Source organism: Podarcis cretensis (assembly GCF_951804945.1).
Source record: "Podarcis cretensis genome assembly, chromosome: 1".
Taxonomy (NCBI): domain Eukaryota; kingdom Metazoa; phylum Chordata; class Lepidosauria; order Squamata; family Lacertidae; genus Podarcis; species Podarcis cretensis.
This window is the reverse complement of record NC_137170.1, coordinates 135,644,140-135,668,151: the sequence shown is the minus strand read 5'-3', so window position 1 is coordinate 135,668,151 and position 24,012 is coordinate 135,644,140. Positions and strand designations below refer to the sequence as shown.

The window sequence follows — 24,012 nt, the reverse complement described above, 5'->3', positions numbered from 1 at the left end:
AAACCAAGGTAACTTCGAGTTCAGGGCTTCTTCTCACTCCGGCGCATTCTCACGTTCTCCTTTTCCCGAGTCTCGAATTCAGAAGGAAGTTGGCGCCCAAACCAAAGTTTGACAGGAGAAAGACGTGCGGGGGGAGCGGCGTTTCCCGCGGATTCTGGGCGCTGCCTGGCGCCGGGTGCGCGGGGCGGCGCGGACGGACCTGGGCCGCCCTCCCGCCCGCCCGCCCGCCCGCCCGCCCGCTGCTCGCCCCTTTGGCCTCGCTGGAGGCGGCGCCGTCCCCGCCGCGTCTCCCGCCCGCCCCGCCAGCCCCTCCGCCGCCGAGCGCCGCCCTCGCGCTGCGCCGCCGAGACGAGAGAGCGAGGCGCGCGGCGCAGGGAAGAGGCGGCCAGAGGGAGAGCTGAGTCCGGCGCGCAACGCGGCCGCTCCGCTCCTGCCAGTCCCGCGTCCAGCTTCCTCGGGGTAAGCGCCCTGGTCGGGCTGCGCGGGCGGGGCTCCGGGCGGCTGGCTTTCGAAGGAGCCGGAGCGCCGGCTGGGGTGGGGTCGGGCGGGCGGGCGGAGGGGCCAGCCAGGCAGCTCCGGGGTCTGCAGGAGAAGCGGGCTGCCCAGTCAGCCCTCCAGGTCGGGCGCCTTCTCTCTTCCAATCTCCCAGTTGCAGGATCAGATTTGCTCGGGGAAATTGCGTCTCGCGGGTGATTTTGCTGTCCGTTGTCAAGGCTGACTTTCTCTGCGTTTGCTGCCTGCTTTGTCTAGGTGTAAGACCTGCATAGGTTGGTTGGTGAGTTAGTTGGTTTGCTTACTTATTTTCTTATTGATGGTACTTATATCCCAGCTTTTATTGCATGGAGCTCCAGGTGGCTTACATGAATCTCACCCCCCCCATTGAATGCCCACAACAACCCTGGGAGGTAGCTTCGGCTGAGAGGCCCAGGGTCATCCTCAGCAAACTTCCCAGCCGAGTGGAGGATTGGAACCTGGAAGATTCGCACCGGGTCTGACCCTCGAACCACTGCTCCACACTGGCTCTCGAATCAGGCTAACTTTATTTGGATTGCAGAAGGAGAGAAGGTGCTGAGGGGGGGGGGGGGAGGAATGTTGGTATTTGCTCAGGAAAAGCCGATTCAAATCAAAATACACGGACAGACAAGTGACTGCTGTTTGATGCAGCTGCCGGGTTCTGCCTGAGTCAGGAGAGGATTCCCTAAGAGGCGGCTCTGCCAGGTTTAGTACCCAAAAGGTCTATCTTACAGAGCAAGTATGCAGCCAAGGTTTGTGGGCAGAAGGACGGAGCCCTTTAGGAAGCATTTATCAGGGCTGGCCTCCACATGGATGCAAAGGAGTCCTGGATGCCCAAAGAGGGCAGAGCCTGGGCATCCCTTCACCAGTGACTCTGCGATGCCAGAGAAGGCACAAACAGTGTATACAGAGCAGAAATGGTGTCTTGTCTGGCTGCCTGAAGCAACAAGAAGGGGGAAAAGTAGAGTTAAGTAAAATGCACCAGGGAACTGTTTGGGTCTCTGTGAAGTGTTCTGGGGCGCAGGAGGGATCTCTAAAGGATTGGCACTTTAGGGGAATTGCCTTTATCTCAGCCTTCAGCCCTAATGAACCATCCCTCCATGGCACTGATCTCACATGGACATGGGTTCAGCATAATCCTCATATTCCATAATGGACTTGGAAGTCTCATCATGGGACAGGGACACACCCTTTGGCTGCTAAAAAGAAGGAGCTAGATGACCCTTGGGGTCCCTTCCAGCTATGATCACACGTCTTCTCTGTTAACTGTGCAAAGACTAAATACAACTCCTCTTCTTTCCTTACAAACTGAGCTCTGGGACCATGTAGCTCTGCAAGTATTAAGAAGAAATCTACCCATCAACACCTAATCATGTTAGTGGGATAATAATCTGCTGACCTTTTGTTCCTCTTAAAGGTTCCTTCAAGCTGGAAATCGTAATTAAGCTAAGTACTTCTCTGGGAATGTTTGCAATGGAACTAAAATGAATTGAAAATGTGAAATTCAAGGCTATGGTCTGTGCCCACTTTACAAAATTATTCCCCTTTAAGGTTGCAATCTTATACATGTACAGTAGCATGAGGGTAGATTCCTCTTTAAACAGTGAGGCTGGAGATTGCACAGTAAATCTGTAAGTGTATGAATGCAGGATTTCCAGCTTAATGTATATTTTGCAAACCTTAATGTATATTTTGCAAAATGAAGGTATCAAAATTTAATGGTGGTGCAAACTTCAGCATGTCAAAACTCTGCCAGATTTGGTGCCAAATACAAGGCCTTGGCAAATAACAAAACTAAGGGCGGCATTCCACCTCATGATGTTACTAATGTTCTGTCTGTGCAAGCACTGCAGCTTGTAAGAAGGAACGATCCCCCTTCTCCCTGTGCACTTTTCTGGAGGTTTGGAGGACATGTGGGTGGGGGGAAAGAAGGGAACGCCCCCTCCTACAAGTGGAAGCTCTTGTGCAAGGCTTCCGCTCCCAGAGCTCATTACATGACTCCCACCCTAAAACGTTGCTCTTGTGTTCAAATGGAACAAGTGTGCTGAGGTACAGAATCTGGATCTCTTGCTTTAAAATGTTAGCAATTTCTTGATATGCAAATTTATCCCACACGTTGTAGTCACACTTCAGTCACAAACCCACAAGGTGACCTTATGAAAGCTTTCATTTCTCTCTGTCAGCCTCCACTCCACAAATATATTATGGGAAGAGTAATATGGCACTGCCTTAACATGACGGTTTATTGAGAAGCACTTTGGACATTGGAAGCGCTCTATAAATGCTGAGTGTGATCATAGCTCCAAATGCACCACAAGCAATGTTCGTTTATTCCTGGTGCCTCTCCTGGAACTATTCCTTGGTTGCAAAGTAAATGAGCACAACATACAGTGTGCAAAATGGAACTTTCAACAAATTAGTTTGCTTGCTTATTTTTGCTTTCTATATTTACCTAATAGTGATGTCACCCCTGGGATCCCAGTTGCCAATGTCACATTTATAGCAGAGAAAATAATGATACTGCAGGAGGAAAATGTGTCTTCGGGTATTGCTGAAGTTTAAAAGTGACAGAGTACTGTCCTAATTAGGAAGCTAGAGAATCACAAAGAACTCTGCTTGTGGGGAGCTCATGTTGCACTCCACCCCCGCCACTCCACTGCTTCCATGAATTGTAGATAATACAAAGCCAACACTATCATGGCCCTGTAGACTGACTGACCTGTCAGTTAAAAGCTACTGCCCCCCCCCTGTGATGAATGCAACATCACCACTGTGAGCATCCAGTTCTGCCATATTTGCAGCTTTTTTTCAGTTGAAAATAAAGAACAAACGCAGCCCAAAGTAGCTGCAGAAAATAGCCTTTATTTCTCTTATATGAATGGATAGCAGTTTACTTTATGTAACTGTGACTGGTTTTATAGAGGCTGCTATGAAGGAAGCATGGAATCTGACCCATATATATATATTTAGTAGCTCAGTGTGTTCCAGAAAAGAAGAGCAGTGGTAATACAGTCAAACTTTGGTTCCCGGATGGCTCCGTTTTGGAATGTTTCGGCTCCCGAAAACCTGGAAGTACGGTAAATGCTCCGGTTTTCGAACGTTTTTCAGAAGCTGAGTGCAGGAAGCTTTTGCAACCAATCGGAAGCCACGCCTTGGTTGTCGAACATTTTGGAAGCCGAACGGGCTTCTAGAACGGATTACGTTTGACAACCAAGGTTTGACTGTAGGCTAATATACAAATGTTGCAAAAGCGTTGCAGAAACATGTGGAAAGGAGGTCACCAATAACTGTGTAACTAACTGCCAAGGGCATGAAAACTAAACTTGGGCTCCTCCTCTGGGAGATTTCTGTTATGACGGACCTCTGAGAAGCCTATGCCGTTTTCTCTGAGTAGCACTCACTGCCTCACCCCAGGGTGAGAAAGATATCCCTGGCCAAACCCTGCTTTCTGCCTATACCTTCAGCTCAATGCTAAATGACTAAGGCAGGAATGGCTCAGATCCCATGCGTTCCAGCGGTTTCACTGGCATTGGGAGAGAAGCTCTGTCAGTTTCTTTCTGGTTCTTTCCCCTGCAGTGATTCATAGGCCCCTTACACGATATGCTTAGCTGCAGGGACCCCTGCGATTCCTCCAGAGGCACTACTCTAACTCTTGGCCATCCTTGCACAGGATCCAGGGAATCCTTCCTTTCCCTGCCTCCCCTCAGGCTTTGCTGATTCATACCTTATTTGTTTGTGGGCTGCAATTTTTTGGTCTGATGTCCTTATCCCACGTCTGGAAATTTCTAAAAATCTTACTGCTGGGATTGATTACTGGCCAAGTTTTAACAACCATTTTTGTTTCTGAGTTACTTTAAAACTACTCTGAGCATTATTATTTTTCCTTTTGTTTGCTTTCTGGGCTCTATAGTGCCGAAATACCAGGCTGTCTATGGTTTAAAATTTGTTCTAAATTAAATAAGCTGACATATATAAATTGGCAATTCGGAGATTTAGGCTTGGCTTGAATTTGTGTTCCCCACTGAGCTTTCCATCTCCTGAATCCTCTGCATGTGCCAGGACATGGAGGCGTGGGGCCCCCCCGGGCCCCCCAGCTATGGAGAGGGGAGTGGGAACCTCTCATGGGGGCTGAAGAGGCTCTTCACCAGTGGACCGGGACACTTGATCCTGTTGAGTTGGTGGGTGGGTTTGTGGAGGCCTGAACAATGTCCTTTCCACCTCATCCCACAAGTGACAGCAGCCACACCTATTATTTGCTTTGCTTTAGTATACTTTCTTGGAATGATTTCTCTGTAGCTTAAGAACAATGAAGAACACATCAGAGGAAAACTTTTACCTGGCTACCTGTTCTCAATATTCCCTTCTGCCCTTATAACATTTTGGGGCTAGTCACTTTTTCACCCTCCATTCTTTCACTCCATTCATCTCATCATATACAGTCATACCTCATGTTACGTCCGCTTCATGTTACGTTCCTTCAGGTTACATCCCGCAGCGACCCGGAAGTACCAGAAAGGGTTACTTCCGGGTTTTGCCACTCGCGCATGTGCAGAAGCGCAATATGAAGTTCACGCGCATGCACATAAACGCAAGATGATGTCACGCACATGCGCAGAAGCAGCAAATTGCAACCCGCGCAAGCGCAGGCATGCCACTGCGGGTTGTGCTCTTTTCATGTTGCAAACAAGCCTCCAGAATGGATCCCGTTCGCAACCAGAGGTACCACTGTACACTGATTTGATGTCTACATGCTTAATGTTAGCATGAAAGGGACCTGCACACCTACAAGTGTATGCATATAGGCTCCTTTCTTCCACACTCACACTGCATCCCATGGTGTGGGGGACAACAACAGAATCTTCCAGTGTGCATATAGGGGGAGCCTCTGCCATACTCTTCAAAGGTGCTGCAGATGCTTTTGACCAGGCTTCCTCAACCTCAGCCCTCCAGATGTTTTGAGACTACAATTCCCATCATCCCTGACCACTGGCCCTGCTATCTAGGGATCATGGGAGTTGTAGGCCAAAAACACCTGGAGGGCCGAGGTTGAGGATGCCTGCTTTTGACTCTTAACTCCCAACATGGCCAGTGGTCAGGGAAGATGGGCGTTGTAATCCAGCCATGTCAGAGCCTACAGGTTGGGGAGCCTGCTGCAGTGTTGCCAACCAACAGAACCGAGAGGGGGGCTATGAGTCAGTTCTCAGTGGCTCCTGCTGATTTCTGTGGCATTAGCAGGGGTCTGTTTAATCCCCATTCCAATGGTGTCCCAGAGGTTAACACATATCAGCTCACAACTGCCATTCATTCTTAGGAGAAAAGGTGAACAATTACAGTGGTGGCCCCACCACCACACTGGGCCCCCCAAGCAGTACCAAAGCATGCTTGCACACTCTGCCCTTAAGGCCCCTCCAGCGTTGTGGGTCAATACTTTCTTCTTCCCCAAACTCCTAGAGCCTGAAGATGCCCTGATAAACCATGCAAAAGATAACAGGGCACTCTTTTGCATAAGTGGGTGGGGCTGGGCATGTGTCTTGGTGGGCAGGGGTTAGATGGTGGGTCAGTAGAATGCAGACTCAAAGGCGCCACAAGTGGGGAATATACAGAACAGTGAACAAAAAAAGGAGGGCAGGCTTTTCTTGTTGTGGTGGACCAATTAAACCTAGGCGGGTTGGCATACATATTTGTTCCCAAAGGCCTTGTTGCCACTTACAATCCATTCTGGATCCATAGAGTCCCATATATTTCTAAAGCTTTGGAGTTTGAAGGGAAGCAGATATACTGCTTTTTTGTTGGATTTATTAGTGGCAAACTTGTGCATGAAATCAGGTCTGGTTCTGGAACCCTTCTGTTTTTCCACAAAACAAATTAATAATATCCTTTGCATAACAAATTCCTGCTCTGAAATTTGCTGCAAGTTTGTTTTGAAAGGGTAATATATTCCCCATGATATTTTGGTTATTGAAGCAATTAAATGCGGGCTAGATTATAGGACTGTCATGTGGACCCACAGCCTGTTGGAAATTCTGATCCAATGCAAGGGAGGTTTCAAGAATGGGGCCACGGGGCTCTGTCTTGGACCTGGTGCTCTACAGTGTTGCCAGTCTGGTGACTGCAGGTACCATGGTACCTGCAAAGTCTTTCTCTGTTGCCCCCAGGATGAACCGTAACCTTCCTTTCCTTTCTTCCTTCCTTCCCAAAAGAAAGTTGCTAGCATCTTTAGAATCTGAGTTATGAGGCAAAACTTGCCAGTTAGCATGCTCCAGTGTTTACCTGAACATCTCTTTGCCATCCTGTGGGTGCCCATGTGCCTGGAAAGGGGAGATGTGTGGCTGCTGCCTGCATGCATGGGAGGGAGGGCTGCTCATGTATGTGTGTTCTGTGAGGAAAGATTGCATGTGAATATGTGGTCTGTAAGAGAGAGAGTTAGAGGAAGAGAGAGAAGTGTCCATGTGAATAAAGTGCACATACAGGAGTGAGTGAGTGAGCGAGCGAGCAAGTGAGAGATGCACATGTGCCTATGGTCAGTATGTATGCACCTACTGTGTGTGAGGGAAGGAGTGGGGCATGGTCCCTTGTACATTTTTCCTGGTGCTGAGCTGTGTTTATGTGAGAAATCAATATGGTGTGATCTTCACAGTCAGGACAGCTGGGCATAGTTGACTTTCCATGGTAAGCCTATGGCTGCCTGAGGTGGCATGGTGTGTGTGTGTGTGTGTGTGTGTGTGTGTGTGTGTGTGTAAGCAGCGGTGACTCTGTGTTCTGTGGTGCCATGCCCTGTCTCCTCCTTGGGAGCCATTTTGTGACTGGTGGCCACACCACTTTCTCAAAATTCAAAATGTGCCCACAGGTCCGAAAAGGTTGGGAAACCCCTCTCTGCAACTTATTTATCAATGACTTTGATGAAGGGGAAACTTGTCAAACTTATAAAAGGCCCAGGAGGGACAGCCAACACCTTGGGAGGCAGAAATAAAACAAATGAATATGGATAGGATGAAAATCAGGGTGCAGATTTACAGCATGAAGTTAAGCAAGGGCAAATGCAAACTTCTGCGTTTAGGCAGAGACACCTCACAGATATAGGATAGGGATGTACGTTCCCTAGTAACATCAATACATGTGGATATGATCTTGCTAACTGAACATAGCAGCAGCGTGATGTGCCTGCAAAAAAAAGGTTTATGTGCTTTTTGGTTCCATTAATAGAAGCATCATTTCCAAGTTGCAGGAAGTAATAGTTCCATTTTATTTGGTACTGGTATCTGAACAATGAGAATGAATTTCAGGAACCAGAAAATTGTCTTGAAAAATACGACTTTCAAGCTGTCTGGTCCCCAAATGGCAACTGTGGCCCTGGTTTAAGGAGTCATTTGGCGCCTAGCTTATATATCTCATTTTCTAACACTGAGTCCTGAAGGGCTGTAACACAGAAGAGGCCAAAGACTTGTCCTCTGCTGCCTCAGAGGGTAGGAATAGATTAAAGGGGTTTAAGTTGTAAGAAATGAACCAAGTTGGAGAAAGGAACCAATTCCTGGGAGGCCCTGTGGTCTCTCCTTCCCCTGGCATCTTCCAGCAGAGACTTGAAGGCTTTCCTGTGTGTCGAAGCAGGAGGTTGCAACTAGGCCTTCTCCAACTCTTTGATTCTAAGAGAACTGTCACAATCTTTGTAGATGGGAGTTGCCACAAAGCTTATGGAGATCACTGAAATAAATTTTAATAATGAACATCAAATCCATTAATTCAGTTAGTACATCACTGAAAGCAGTATCTGAGTTGACTTAGCACTAAGATCCGCAGAAAGGGGCAAAGGAATACATTATAGAGTTGTGCTCTAAAGGAAATGACGCTCCTTTTCTGAAGGGGTCTGACCTCGTTCACAGGCTTTCCTAGGGTCAAGCCCAAAACTGCAGTAGGTGTAACTGCCATGCTTTTCAAGGGGGGGTTTTGCAGAAGTGTGACTGGGCCACAGATCCATGTTCTTTTCCCTATACAAGGGGGCAACTGACCCCGTGATTGTGCAGGAATCTACTTCTGCATCTGCCAATTCCAACAAACTTTCTCCTGGACTGAACGAGCTGTTACCTGGTTTTTTCCCTTCTGATTCAGAAGCCCAGCGTTGGAGTGCCATCATTTTTTCCAGATCCTAATGTTCTGTATTCCACATTAAGATGTTGAGTGGCATGGGTGGAGGGAGGGTGGTTGGTAAAATATGTGGCTGTATACAAAGACTTGTTGAGTTTTTAGGGAGTTTCTTTTTTCCATAAATAATCCCCCCCACCCCTTACTAGCTTACGTTGAAGGCATCAGAGGCAGAAAACAGGCAAAGCCTAGTTATAAATACCATTTACAAACAAATAAATAAAAGTCTTCTTTATGACAGTGCCATTTTTATTTCTTTGACCTTCCTCCTCTCTCCTCGGGTTTATTTGCACTTTCCCCTGGCATGGGCACATAAGCACTGAGAAATGCACTGCAAGAAGCCATATTAGAGCCAGGAAGCGTTGGCCTTTGTGTCTTGAGATGGGAAAGGAACGTGTGAGGTTGCAGAAATGAGTTATTTTTCTTATTATTGTTGAACAGATAAAGCCTTGTTCTCCGGGCTTTGGTTTTTCACAACAGAGGGCTCTAGCTAAATGTACCTTGATGCAGGCCTATGGAGACCACTTGGATAAAACCTCTTTCCTCAGTCTCACCCTCTCTGGAGATCTACGACGATGGACCCCAGTGGCTGACCTGGGCTCTACGCAAAGACTGCAAGAGGGAACATACAAATGAATAATCACCTGAGCCTGAGGTTGAGTTGTGGTAGAAATCCGAAGGGCTGGGCAGCATGTGATCTCTTCAGAGCAAAGAAAAAATCAGCACGAAGTGTGCTATATGTGCAAAGAGCAATTTGAATGTTGCAACATTTTATTCCCCTTTCCCCCTGGGTTATGAGACACAGCTATCAAACTGGATTGATAGGCCAGGGAAGTTGAGCAGGCAGGACTTCCTGCATCAAGCCCGTTACCATATTTTGCACCAGAGGGGACAGTGGGATTTCATTAGCTGTATCCGTCCTGTGGGTAACCCATGATTAATCGGTGGTACTTCACTAGGTCCCATTCACCATAGTGATCTGATATTGGACAGGTCCCAAGCTTGGACCCTCGCACAGCTGTTCTCGGTGATCAGGCAGTTACTGATGGTGGATTTTGTTCCTGCATGGCTCCTCTTGCAGCAGACCTGTGGAAATCTGGATTAGGGTGGTGTCTGCACAATCCTAAATGAATCATGTTTGGACAGGTTGACATAGGTTTTTAATGGATCTTTTTCTGGTTTGTGTTCCACTGTAATCTAAAAGAGTGTGGTGCCTAGAAACTCATAGTTTTAAAGAAAAAGTGTGAAATTTGAGGTCCGCAGTAATTCCATATCCAATCTCAATCATGCTGTGTATGGCGCTGTAAAAGCTATAGGAAAGTATAGGTGTAATACCCTGGGATATCAGCAAATTATTTATTTTGCCTTACTCTTCTGTGCATGAGTATCCTTAGACACTTGCCAGCAGTATATGCCTCAATTCAAAGTAAGTGTTTTATGCAAAAAAGAAACAATGGATCTGTGCGCATGCACACACACACACCAGGCTACATAATTTTGTCAGGGAAACCGATGCACACTTCTTTTTTAACTGAAATTGTTCTACTACTATCTGAGAAACATCTGTCATCTTGATGCATTCAAGAAGCTGTTATGTGGACTGAGGGGTCTGATCCCTTGATGGCCTTGTGCATAATTTAATCAGTATTAATGAACAACTGTAGATGATCCAGATCTCAGTGGACAAACATCCAGGAAATGAGTTACTTCAGGCTGAGGAGATTGCTGGCCAAGGATTTAACCGTCTAAATTGGAAGACTAATGAATCTTGCACACAAACTACTGTATGGAATTGAAAAATTTAAATTTTGGCTCCCCACCCCTTGATTATATCAGCCTATCTAGATCCGTAATTTCCTGGACATATCCGGAATATTGCAGCCGCAAGCAGTGTCCAGGCGGAAATCGGAGAAATGTCCGGGAAAATCTGGCCCTATGGCAGCCCTCTGTAACCACTGAAGGCGGAAGGCTCATCTTCAAATAAAAATAAATGAAATGTATGGAGGAGCATTCATTCATGTGAGCACCACCCACACTCCCAGTGTCAACTGATATGTTCACAGCCCTGGCGCATGGTAACCATCCCAGAGATAACTAGGCCACAGACCTAAAAAAGATCTATGAGGCAGGGGAAAAATAAAACAGCCCGGCAGCTATCTCATGGAAGGTTTTGCTTCATAGGTTTAACTGCAGAATTTCCACCCACATTATTATTTTTCTAAATCAGGGATCAGCAAAATTTTTTCAGCAGGGGGGCGGTCCACTGTCCCTCAGACCTTATGGGGAGCCGGACTGTATTTTGAAGGGGAAAAATGAACGAATTCCTATGCCCCACAAATAACCCAGAGATGCATTTTAAATAAAAGCACACATTCTACTCATGTAAAAACACGCTGATTCCCAGACCATCCACGGATTTACAGAAGGCGACTGGGCCGAATCCGGCCCCCGGGCCTTAGTTTGCCTAACCATGTTCTAAATTCTGAGTCCCCATTCAGAATCAAGCTTTTGTGTTTGAGCATGTTAAATACTAGTTGCACAAACACTGTAGCATCAGGAACAGTTTCTAATGTGTGCAATGGGTGAGTAAACATTTGCATTATAGCCTGAGATTAATATCCCTTCTCAGACCAGAAACTCCTCCAGAAACCTACTCATAGCACTGAATAAACTACTCTTCATGATGAATGGGAAGGAAAGCTATTGCCATCGTTAAGTAAAGGCCCCAAGTAATTTTGTGAACAAATGTGTGACGCTTGCCTAGAAAATCTCCTTGCCTTTAAGAGGCTTCAGGCTTTTAAGTTTCCACTTGTTCCAAGGTTTCTGGGAAGCAAGGTGTTATGTACTGAAGTTCTCACCCTGGGCCAGCAGGGGGATACTTTAGATAGTTTTCACTCAGGTCCCCATATGCAAATAAGGGATTGAAAGTGACGCTCAGTGATTGGATAGTTACAGAAAGTGATTACTATTGCATTCTAGTGGAGTTCTATATAAGCAGGCTGGCTGAACCCTTCAGTTCAGTTCTGTCCTGGCCTGTGAATAAACAAGAGCTGGATCCAGACTGGGGGACAAGTTATGGCTCCAGCAGCAGCAGGAGGAGGGCAGCACCTGCATCAGGCAGCAGAAGTGCAAGAGGCAGCGTCTCATCTGCCGCAAGCAGTGTCCAGGCGGAAATCGGAGAAATGTCCGGGAAAATCTGGCCCTATGGCAGCCCTCTGTAACCACTGAAGGCGGAAGGCTCATCTTCAAATAAAAATAAATGAAATGTATGGAGGAGCATTCATTCATGTGAGCACCACCCACACTCCCAGTGTCAACTGATATGTTCACAGCCCTGGCGCATGGTAACCATCCCAGAGATAACTAGGCCACAGACCTAAAAAAGATCTATGAGGCAGGGGAAAAATAAAACAGCCCGGCAGCTATCTCATGGAAGGTTTTGCTTCATAGGTTTAACTGCAGAATTTCCACCCACATTATTATTTTTCTAAATCAGGGATCAGCAAAATTTTTTCAGCAGGGGGGCGGTCCACTGTCCCTCAGACCTTATGGGGAGCCGGACTGTATTTTGAAGGGGAAAAATGAACGAATTCCTATGCCCCACAAATAACCCAGAGATGCATTTTAAATAAAAGCACACATTCTACTCATGTAAAAACACGCTGATTCCCAGACCATCCACGGATTTACAGAAGGCGACTGGGCCGAATCCGGCCCCCGGGCCTTAGTTTGCCTAACCATGTTCTAAATTCTGAGTCCCCATTCAGAATCAAGCTTTTGTGTTTGAGCATGTTAAATACTAGTTGCACAAACACTGTAGCATCAGGAACAGTTTCTAATGTGTGCAATGGGTGAGTAAACATTTGCATTATAGCCTGAGATTAATATCCCTTCTCAGACCAGAAACTCCTCCAGAAACCTACTCATAGCACTGAATAAACTACTCTTCATGATGAATGGGAAGGAAAGCTATTGCCATCGTTAAGTAAAGGCCCCAAGTAATTTTGTGAACAAATGTGTGACGCTTGCCTAGAAAATCTCCTTGCCTTTAAGAGGCTTCAGGCTTTTAAGTTTCCACTTGTTCCAAGGTTTCTGGGAAGCAAGGTGTTATGTACTGAAGTTCTCACCCTGGGCCAGCAGGGGGATACTTTAGATAGTTTTCACTCAGGTCCCCATATGCAAATAAGGGATTGAAAGTGACGCTCAGTGATTGGATAGTTACAGAAAGTGATTACTATTGCATTCTAGTGGAGTTCTATATAAGCAGGCTGGCTGAACCCTTCAGTTCAGTTCTGTCCTGGCCTGTGAATAAACAAGAGCTGGATCCAGACTGGGGGACAAGTTATGGCTCCAGCAGCAGCAGGAGGAGGGCAGCACCTGCATCAGGCAGCAGAAGTGCAAGAGGCAGCGTCTCATCTGCCACCAGTGGCAGAGCGCATGGAAGTCCGGCCCACTGCGGCTGACTTCGCAAAGTGATGCACTTGGTGCATTCTCATGCCACAGTCCAGGAGAGTGGCGGCAGCATTGCCACCCATTCTTCTCTCTCCGCCAGAGCTGCTGGGCCAGGCACAAGGAAGTGGCAGCTTCCTCATGCGCCGCAGCCTCTCTCCAGTGTGGCAGAGCTGTGCGTGGCACAGCCCAGCTGAGGAAAGGGGTGGCAGTTCTCGACCACTGACTCTCCTCCACTCCACCCCCAGATCAGGTCTGACCTGGGAACTGAGCTTGGGCTGGGCGTGAGCTTGCACGCCTGTTGTTTTTTAATTCAATCCAGAAAATGTGCCCAGGGAGTGGCACATTCCCATATCACCTCAGGGGACAAAACAGGCTGGGCTCCCCCTCTCTAGCATCCTTCTCCTCCTCATATGGCAGAACATTTTTGTGCAGAAGCTTGTGTTGTAACATATCTCCTGTTTCCTCCTCTAGTCACATCCAAGAATTACCCATATGATGCTGACCATTTATCAAAAGAATAAAAATAAAATACTTTGTAATTCAGTCTTTCTTACATCCCATAGTGAAGAACAACATTAAAATACGATAAAACAATATCCCATTTAATATAAGACCAATCGGTATGCATCAGCCAAGGGAGGGACAAATGTTTGGGCAAATAACCATGTTCTCACCTGGTGTTGAAACTCCCTTGGTGTTGGTGCTGGTAACATCTGGAAAATGAGGGCATTCCAAAGTCAGGTTGCCACCACTGAGAATGTCCCCCTAGTGGAATTTCCTGCCACAGAATGTGGTGATGAACGCTGTCTAAGAAGGGTCTTAAATGGGATGAGACAGATTTCTGTAGGATAAGGCTAGTGGTGACTATGAGGAATCAAAGTTAAATGGTACAACCTCCATATATTCAGGTGAAGGTGAAGTGTACTTCTGAATACCAGCAGATGGAAGCCTACAGTGGAAAGGGACTGCTTCATGCCATGTCCCGTAGTTTTCCTGATAGCATCTGACCGACTAATCCAACCACAGTATTCTTTGTCCTTAGCTAACCACTGTCTGCATTGCAGGTTCCACATGTCAGGTTGGTGAAATCGGCTCCCAAGGAGGGTGCAGGCCCAGGGTGTGTGTGTGTGTGTGTGTGTGTGTGTGCGCGCGCGCGCGCACGCTCGCAAAAACCACCTATCAGACTGTGGAGTGTATGATGTATATGCATCTGGTGACAGGCCACTGCTGTTGCAGCAAGATCAAATGTGGAAGAAACTTCCAGTCCTTCTTGAACCATGGCACAAAGGTGTGAATTTCCCCCCGCCCTTCCCCCTCTCCTCACCCTCACTCTGGATGCTGCAAGTACTTGGGCTGCACAAAATGAAGTAATCTCTAATGTTCCTATTGTGGTAAAGTGATTTTTAAGGGGGGGGGGGGCGTGCACTGAAACAGCCCCTTGCCAAGGGCGCAAGGGACCCTGGTTATGCCTCTGGCTTTTTGAAAGCATAATGAGTTTGTGCCTGGTGTAAAAAGGTCAAAGGTTGCAGTAAGGCACCCTGGGACAAAGAAACAATGAACAATTTCAATTGAAAGTATGATCTCTTGCTCTATGATGATCTCTTGCTCTAGTCATAATACCCATGAATATCAGATCTCACTTGCTGGATCATCACCTTGTCGTAGTGAGTGGGCTTGCATGTTCCTATAACTCTTGTGAGTGAAGCCATCGGGAATCTCATACTTCCAGCAGGGTCATTGTAACAGGTATGTTACAATGGCTGTGACGGCAGATGAAGGCTGCAGCAGATAAAAATCTACTGGTCGTTGTGACTACTCATGCCGTTGGAATAGAGCCTTACTGCGAAGAATGCATTGGTCAGTGTGCACTGATCTACACACATAAAACAAATTCACGCACAGGCATCTTCCAAAAACCCATCCCAAACCCAAACCCAAACAAGTCCCATGGTGATCGGCAAATGGTAACGGGGGCAGGATCGTGAAATCTGGAAGCCGCTAGTCATGAACCAGCACATGGGAGGTGGATACAGATTCAGTCGCTCTGACTCAAGGAACAAGGCAGTTGAGCAGCTCAGCAGCTGTATCCATGACTGAGCAGCCCTTTTTAGGATCCACTCTGCTCACCCCGAAAAGGGGGAGAGGCTAGAAAAGGCACCATAAACATAGTCTGCCTCCCTTTCCCCCTGACTAAAGTAAAGGTAAAGGTACCCCTGCCCGTACGGGCCAGTCTTGACAGACTCTGGGGTTGTGCACCCATCTCACTTAAGAGGCCAGGGGCCAGCGCTGTCCGGAGACACTTCCGGGTCACGTGGCCAGCGTGACATCGCTGCTCTGGCCAGAGCCAGAGCCAGAGCCGCACACGGAAACACCGTTTACCTTCCCGCTGGTAAGCGGTCCCTATTTATCTACTTGCACCCGGAGGTGCTTTCGAACTGCTAGGTTGGCAGGCGCTGGGACCGAGCAGCGGGAGCGCACCCCGCCGCAGGGATTCGAACCGCCGACCTTTCGATCGGCAAGCCCTAGGCACTGAGGCTTTAACCCACAGCGCCACCTGCGTCCCTTCCCCCTGACTAGATTACCACAATTGATCTTTGGAACATGGAATATATGGACTTTGTCAGATAACACAGATAATGAGGGTCCTGAATGCAGAACTGCCATCATTGCAAGAGAGTTGTGACATTTTAACATTGATATTGTAGTGCTTCAGGAGACTCAAAGAGCAGGCAAGGGGCAACTGAAGGAAGGAAAAGGAGGCTACACATTCTTCTGGAAAGGTCTATCTGAACACGAACATCAAATACATGGGAGTAGGCTTTGCTACCAAAAACGATCTTGTGAAGCTCCTGTCAGAAGTCCATATCGGCATTAATGAGCGGCTCTCAACCCTTTGAATAAAACTCACCAAAAACCAACAGGCTACTATTATAAACGCTTATAAACACCAACAATTGGAAAACACTTGCCTGCGAGCGCTCCAGTTGGAGAACAGCCTTTACCAAAGGTGTTCTGGGCTTTGAAGACACTCGAACTCAGGATGCAAGGGAGAAACGTGCTAAGAGGAAGGCATGCTTGGCAAATCCACACCGTGATCAACTCCCGCCCAGAAACCAATGACCCCACTGTGGAAGGATGTGTGGATCCAGAATTGGCCTCCACAGTCACTTACGGACTCATGGTTAAAACTGTATTTATGGAAGACAATCTTACTCGGCTACAAGTCATTGCCAAAAAAGAAAGAGAAGAATATCAGATATGGGGGATAAGCCACAGGGGAGTGTGACCGCTTTCATGCCCTTCTTATAGGCTTAATGGAGGCATGTGGCTAGCTACATTGGAGATCGGTCTCTGAATTCAAAGATCTTTTGGTATGATCCAGCAGGATTCTTAATACTTTATTAACTTGGAGGAGCTACTCTGGGAGAAACAGACATGGCTCAAAAAGGCAATGGATTGCATTGAGTGGCATTTTCCCTTCCACAGGAAACTGTCACCTTTGTCACTTAACTAACCCAAGTGTCCAAGCTAGCATGATATTTGCTCTTGGAGGATAGATCAATAGATCATGCTGGGATCATTAGGAAGGGGACTGAACTAAAACTTTCAAACATTGTTTTGCATCATACAATATGGTGTCAACCACGTTTAGAATATTGTGTGAAACTCTGGTCATCCCATTCCAAAAAGGTGTTGTAAAAATTGCAGAAAAGGGAAACCGAAATAATTGCATGGTTGGAGAACTTTCCCTAAGAAGAAAGGCTGGAGCATTTGGGCTGCTTTGAAGCAATAGCAGGACCAATCTGTTTCCCTTTCTCCTACTTGTGAAGCAGCTGGTTCACTATACAAGTAGGAAGGAAGATGCTGGAGTAGGATTATCTGAACCAGCGTCTGAACTGTTGTTGTTGTTTAGTTGTTTAGTTGTGTCCGACTCTTTGTGACCCCATGGACCAGAGCACGCCAGGCACTTCTGTCTTCTACTGCCTCCCACAGTTTGGTCAAACTCATGCTGGTAGCTTCGAGAACTGTTGTTAGAGAACCATTATCTGAACTGTTGTTAGAGAAATTACAAAAGAGGTCAAGGCCATAAAATAATAGCCAAACTGTTCCATCCCTACTAGTTTAACTGTTACATTCATCTAGATGGGATTGTTATAGAGACTGGATTGCTCACTTATAGGATAAGTTGGATGGCCATCTGTCATAGCTGAGATTCCTGCACTGCAGGAGGTTGGATGAGATTACCCTCAGGGTCCCTTCCAACTCTACAATTCTATGGTTCTATGAGATGGCAGCAAACCTGAGGTGTTCAAAAGCCACTTAGTTAATAATATAAAGTGACAAGTACAATGAACACTCTTCTTCTTCTTCTTCTTCTTCTTCTTCTTCTTCTTCTTCTTCTTCGGTGATGACTCATAGCCGAGTAAGATTGTCTTCCATGAATGTGGTCTTAACAGTGTGTCTGCAAGTGACTGTGGAGGCCAATTCTGGATCTGCACATCCTTCCACAGTGGGGCATAGGTTTCCAGGCAGGAGTTGATCACAGTGAGGTTTTGCCAAATATGCCTTCCTTTTAGCTTGTTTCTCCCTTCCATCCTGAGTTTGTGCTTCTTCAAAGTCCATGACACTTTTGGTAAAGGCTATTCTGCAATCGGAGCACTTGCAGGCCAGTGTGTCCCAATTATCCGTGCTTATACTGCATTTTTTAGGTTTGCCTTGAGAGTGTCTTAAACCTCTTTTGTTGTTCACTGGCATTTCACTTTCCATTCTTAAGCTGGGAATAGAGTAGTTGCTTTGGAAGATGATTCTGGAAGATGAGAACATGAATGCAGCCAACCCCTTTAAAGTCACCACAAATCACCCTTTCTGCCCTGTCCCTGTCCGCTGAACTAATAACTCCAATTCCCAGCTCAAATTCTGCCCAAGGCTTTAGTGCTCAAATCATATTGGCACATAAGGCAAAATAGAGGTTGCCGGGCTCAGCAGGTACGTAGGAAGTTCAGACACATTATGAAGCAACTGACCCAACAAACAATGCCCCCCCCGCACTATCCTTTTAAAGAGTGGGTGGGCACAACCATGTGGGTGGCAAGCAGCCGGAGTCCCAAGAATGCATAAGCAAAGCATAGCTCCTTTGGGCGGGCGGGCGGGCGGGCTCTGTGGCCTTTGTTTGCGCTGGTGCTGCCGTTTCTGTGTCCATGGAGCCAGAGCCAGAGTCAAGGCTGGCTCAGCATCAGATTAATTCTCAGTTGCCTCCTAGAAGGGATCAACACCTCCCTAAAAGGAGAAGGTGCCCCAGAGGTGGCTTCCCAGGCGGAGGTGTCAGGCTAGGAAGGCCTGATGTCAAAGAGTGGGACATCCCTCCGACAACCTGCTTGGTCCCGCCCCTGAATCCTGATTGCCACACCCCCCACCAGGTCCCTGGACCCCTCCCCAGTGTTATAAGAATTTAAGGTCTCAAATATATAAATTAAATATTCATAAATTTACAAGGCAAACACATGCATAAGCATGTAAGAAATAGTACAGGAAAATAGTCCTGAAACCATTTTGACTCTCCCAAATTGACCTCACATATCTATCTGCAAGGAGAAAGGAAATGCGAAAACCTCCCCATTGTCTCTATGCTCACAAATCCTGCCTTAAGGGTGCATTTGGATATGAATAAGGACACGGGCTGCTTCTGGTGAACCAGAGCAGCGCACAGAAACGCCATTTACCTTCCCGCTGGAGCGGTACCTATTTATCTACTTGCACTTTGACATGATTTTGAAGTGCTAGGTTGGCAGGAGCAGGGACCGAGCAACGGGAGCTCACCCCTGTCGCGGGGATTCGAACCCTTGGCCAATAAAGCGAGATGAGCACCGCAACCCCAGAGTCGGTCACAACTGGACCTAATGGTCAGGGGTCCCTTTACCTTTACCTTTTAGGGTGAGCCTGTGACCTGGACTCAGGAATTAAGTATTTATCATCACAAAAGAATAGTCAGGCTCTCCAGGTAAATCCATCAACAGGTTTCCTGCCAGACAGGATTCAGTGATGTATGTATGATGTATTGGGGGGTGGCCTTAAGCTTACAGGGTGGCAATTTCAAAGAGTCTATATAAGGGCTTGTACGCCATTGTTCTGGGTTGCTCCTCCCTCCTGCATGTGTTGAGTGAGGACCCTGTCGCAACAGTTTAATAAAGATCAAGCTTACTAGCTGCTTTGCTTCTCAATATTCTCTGGTTGGCCTCTGTTATTTTCTCTTACCGATAGGGAACCCACTTAAGGACTCTGTACGGGCTCTTGGAGACCCCATAAGGGAAAAAAGAGCAGATTTTGTTTACAACACCAGGATCAGAGACTTATTGGGGTGCCATTTCTGCCTCTCCCATCTCTGAGGTCTTCACATTCTTCCTAGAGATCTGACCAGCGCCTCCATGTCGCCTCCAAGGGGCTCATGACATTTCCTCCCTCAAAGAATTCTGGCCAATTCCAGCTAAGAGTTGCTGGAATTATAACTCTGTGGGGGATGAACTACAGTGCCAATTCTTTGAGGAAAAGAATTGTCTACAGTACCTAGACCCAGACAATGAGCAGCAAAACTAAACTGGGCTGAAATGGGAGAGAAGAGCTGGTCTGGGTGCCGTCTGGATCTCCCTTCTCTTCAGATCTCGCCATGACTTCTGCTCCAGCCGAACCTTCCCACCCACAGCTTGCAAAGTGTGCAGCTGCAGTGATGTATGCACAGTGGAGAGCAACTGGGAGGGGGCTTTGGCTGGCTCCTGCCCAGCAATCCCTGTCCTTATGGCCTTTTGCTTTGGAGTAGCCCCCACCATATGGACTGTGACCTGAATGGCAGCATTCCCTCCCTGTGAAACGCCACATCCATCACTTTTCACATCTGAGTTTATTGGCACTGCATCAGCGCATGTTTGTGTAATATATTCTTCAGCTGTGTTCTTGGATCACAAGGAAGAACATCCCCACCCCCCTCAAAACTTTGTTCTTCGGAGGGAACGGACGGCGTTACATGAGTTACAGCTGCATATGCATTCTCCTTCAAAGGAGAAAACTGTGTTCATTGCCATATTTGTATAATTAAAGAGCCAACAGATGAAGTGCTTGGCCTGCGAATACTTTCAAGCGTTTATGGAGGGAAGAGGAAGAATGCCCGCAGAAAAGAGAGCCTGCGGGCCAAGCAGATTCGCCTCTGAACACAAGAAGATCAGGGGTAATTCCTACTCTGCTTGAAAGAGGAAACGGGTGGCAAAAGGAAGCCTTTTACCAATCTGGAGGGCACGAAGTTCTTCAAGCATTTCATTTTCTTTTCCTCCTTGAGTTTTTATTCCTAAATATGTTACACTGGTACCTCAGGTTACATACTCTTCAGGTTACAGACTCTGCTAACCCAGAAATAGTACCTCGGGTTAAGAACTTTGCTTCAGGATGAGAACAGAAATCGCACAGTGGCAGCGCAGCAGTGGCAGCAGGAGGCCCCATTAGCTAAAGTGGTGCTTCAGGTTAAGAACAGTTTCAGGTTAAGAACAGACCTCCGGAACGAATTAAGTACATAACCAGAGGTACCACTGTACTTCTGTTTCCCTATGCAGTCGAACTGCCTCAGTTCCTGTTCCAGACTTTGGGTTGCATCCAACTAAGTTTTGCTCATAATAAACCCATTGAAATCAATGAACCTAGTGATGCCCATTAATGTTGATGGCCTGCTTTGAGTAGGTCTAACCTTGGATAGAATCCTATGTAGTAATATAAATAAATAAATAAATAAATAAATAAGACAGCCCATTGTACCTACCCCAATTGGCCCAGTGGGATTTACTCACAGGTAAATGTATCTTGGATTGCAACCCAAATTGTTTAACCCTCAATCTATGTGCTTATGAAAGCAAGTAGAAAGTCAAGTACTGTATGTGTATATGTCATTTTGATGTATTTTGTGATTTTTGTCTTGGGGACTGCCCTGAGATCTGCAGGTGAAATGTGGCATATAAATTTAATAAATAATAATGATAATAAATTTATTGCCTGTTTCAAGAATGTGAAGATTGCTTTGAGAAAGAATTTGTGTTCTTTTACATGAATTGTGTTTCTGTGAAGCTATAGTTTTATCGTGAGATAAAATATATAGGAACTGAGACTGAATACCATATTTGTGAGGTAGGAGGGGAGGAAAAGAAATAACTACGTTTGCAGAGCAGTTTCTATAATATGTATGAGAGTGAGGAGTTCTTTTAGGGAAATTCAGAATAGAAATGAAATAAAAGGTAAAGGGACCCCTGACCATTAGGTCCAGTCATGGCTGACTCTGGGGTTGCGGCGCTCATCTCGCTTTATTGGCCAAGGGAGCCGGCGTACAGCTTCTGGGTCATGTGGCCAGCATGACTAAGCTGCTTCTGGTGAACCAGAGCTGCGCATGGAAACACTGTTTACCTTCCCGCTGGAGCGGTACCTATTTATCTACTTGCACTTTGACGTGCTTCGAAGTGCTAGGTTGGCAGGAGCAGGGACCGAGCAACGGGAGCTCACCCCTGTCACGGGGATTCGAACCGCCGACCTTCTGATCGGCAAGCCCTAGGCTCTGTGGTTTAACCCACAGCGCCACCCATGTCCCTTAGAAATGAAAATAAAATTGAGCTATTGTTCCTTTACTGAGGTAGTAAATCTATATATGGACTGTAGCACTTCAGACTACAGGCAGAGGCTTATGAAACAGAATGATCTACCCTACGGAAATCCTTCCATAGAAAGAACGAGAGGAGTTCTCATTCCGTATTATTTTGAGCTGCTGGTGTGCACTGGGGAAAACCTTATTTTGTCTGGACATGTGTTATGATAGAGGCACCTCTCATCTGCAGCTTGGAGCAGAATAGCCCAGATGCAATTTGACCAGCTCAGTGAACTAGGTGACAGCAGGACACATCTCCAAAGCACTGTTCGAGACCAATTCTCCTGGGTGCCACAAGTGATCGCACTGAAGCTCCCTTCTTCGCCACTTTCTCCTCACTCTGCAGGCCTGTTCAGGCATGCCAAAGAACATGTGAGGGCAGAATTGGGGGGATGGGGTGCATGATGCACTTCTGGGATTCCTGCCCCTCTGCACTTGCAGTTGTCTGAAGAGATTCTATCTGTGTATGTATAACAAGTTTTCCAGTTACAAGTAGGACTCCAGGCAGCTGGGTGATGGCATGGCACAAAGAGGGCAGCTTGATGTTGGATGTTGTCCCATGGAGGTGATCTGCATTTGTGGGGGTGGTAATCCAGCAACATCTGGGGAAGGGTTTCCCAAACCTGGGTGCCCAGCAGTTGTTGGCCCACAACTCCCACAATCCCTGACCACTGGTCCTGCTAGCTAGGGATGTTGGGAGTTGTAGTCCAACAATAACTGGAGACCCAAGTTTGAGGAAACACTGATCTGGGGACTCCTGATGGAAGAACATCACTTAGATGGACTCCAGCTGTAGTGAGTGGTGGCACCACATAAGGGAAATGATCACAAAGGAGAGGTTGTGCTGGTCCTGGAGTTCCAAGAGGGGAAGAAATGCATCTGGGTTCAAGTTGGTCGCTCACATGCCAAGGAGCCATTCTGGATCTATGCTAACCTACTTTGTTTTCTGGATGGCAACCTATTTTTTATCGGATATACAGTGGGCACATGCAGAGTGCCTGACTGATTTCTTCCTATATAGCTGTTCTAATGATTTTGAGGCCTTATGATTCTGGAGGTTTCTTCCTCATTTCCATCAAACCAGATACATTCTGCAAGAAGTTATTGATGCGATCTGTAGTCGTTAATCTTAGCTGTGCATGTGTTGGACTGTGTGATTTAACTTCTCAGACCAAAAAATTGGAAGGAACCCCAGGGGCACCCGAGTCCAACCTCTGCAAAACAGAAACCAGAACTAAAAGTTTCCTGACAGATGACTATCCAACCTCTGCCCCAAAACCTCCACCAACTTTTGAGGGAGTCCATTCCACTCTTCAGCAGCTGTCACTGACAAGATAGTGCAGAGTTTCAAAATTTTAAGTGATCTGGAACTCTTTTCATTTCCAACTGGTTTGTTTTTGACAGTTGTTTATTTTTTTTACAGAAACATGTTGCTTGTCGTTAATGAGCTCAGACTTCCTTGTCTTTCATGTTGTGTTGCACGTGCTGAGTTAAATTGGCAGAGAAGTTGAGACGCTGAAACACTTTTGGCTAATTGGAATGAGGCATCTCCATCTTCATGGGGCAGGGATAACCCTTTAAACTTCAGGCACAGAATGCTGTTGCAGGAGCGCAACCCTGTTTCAGACCTTGGCATTACACACCTTGTGCCAACATAGCCTGGATGAATCTGGATGATGATCAGTGGGCTGCACTCTTTGGGGCTCAGCCATGTCACCTCTTAAAAGCACAAGGCTCAGAGGAAGAGGAACCTGGGAGAAGGGAGCGCATGAGAGGTTTCCTTGCATCTTACTTTATAAGCTGGGGAGGTAACAGAGCTCTGAGGTGCTATACCTCCCTCCCAAGCACCTCTGGCCAGGAAGGCGGCTCAGCCGATGACTTTCTCTTCCTAGAAGACAGAATCTATTTGTGCCAGTAACAATCGTAGGCTGAGTGGCCCAGCTTCCATTTTTGTTGCATAATTGAAAACAGTTATTAATAGCAAACGCAAAATCATTATGGTATGTTTGCTTGGTTCGTGGAATGAGTGAGTTATGTAGCTTTCCCATTTGAAGTTCTGTAGGAATTTTCCTGACAGCATCTCTGTTTCTTTTCAGATCTAAGAACTGGAGCTTTGAGAAACTAGCCAACCCACCTAAAAAAGAAAATGAGGAAACACCGGCATTTGCCTTTAGCAACCATCTTTTGTCTTTTACTCTCAGGCTACCATAATGCTGATGCCCAGCAGCAAGGAGCTGGTAAGT

At 46.7% G+C, this 24,012-nt stretch overlaps 1 protein-coding gene across 12 annotated transcripts in view; it reads left to right on the top strand.

Annotated features, from left to right (window-relative positions):
- The first annotated feature begins 323 nt into the window (after positions 1-323).
- The window catches only part of COL6A3 (collagen type VI alpha 3 chain), a 109,059-nt gene continuing 85,370 nt past the window's right edge, over positions 324-24,012 (top strand). For all 12 annotated transcript variants that reach the window (XM_079974944.1, XM_079974943.1, XM_079974942.1 and 9 more), the window contains exons 1-2: positions 324-459; positions 23,866-24,006. In XM_079974944.1, the coding sequence (XP_079831070.1) occupies positions 23,916-24,006 (91 nt within the window). In that variant the 5' untranslated portion in view covers positions 324-459; positions 23,866-23,915. The remainder of the gene's footprint in view (positions 460-23,865; positions 24,007-24,012) is intronic.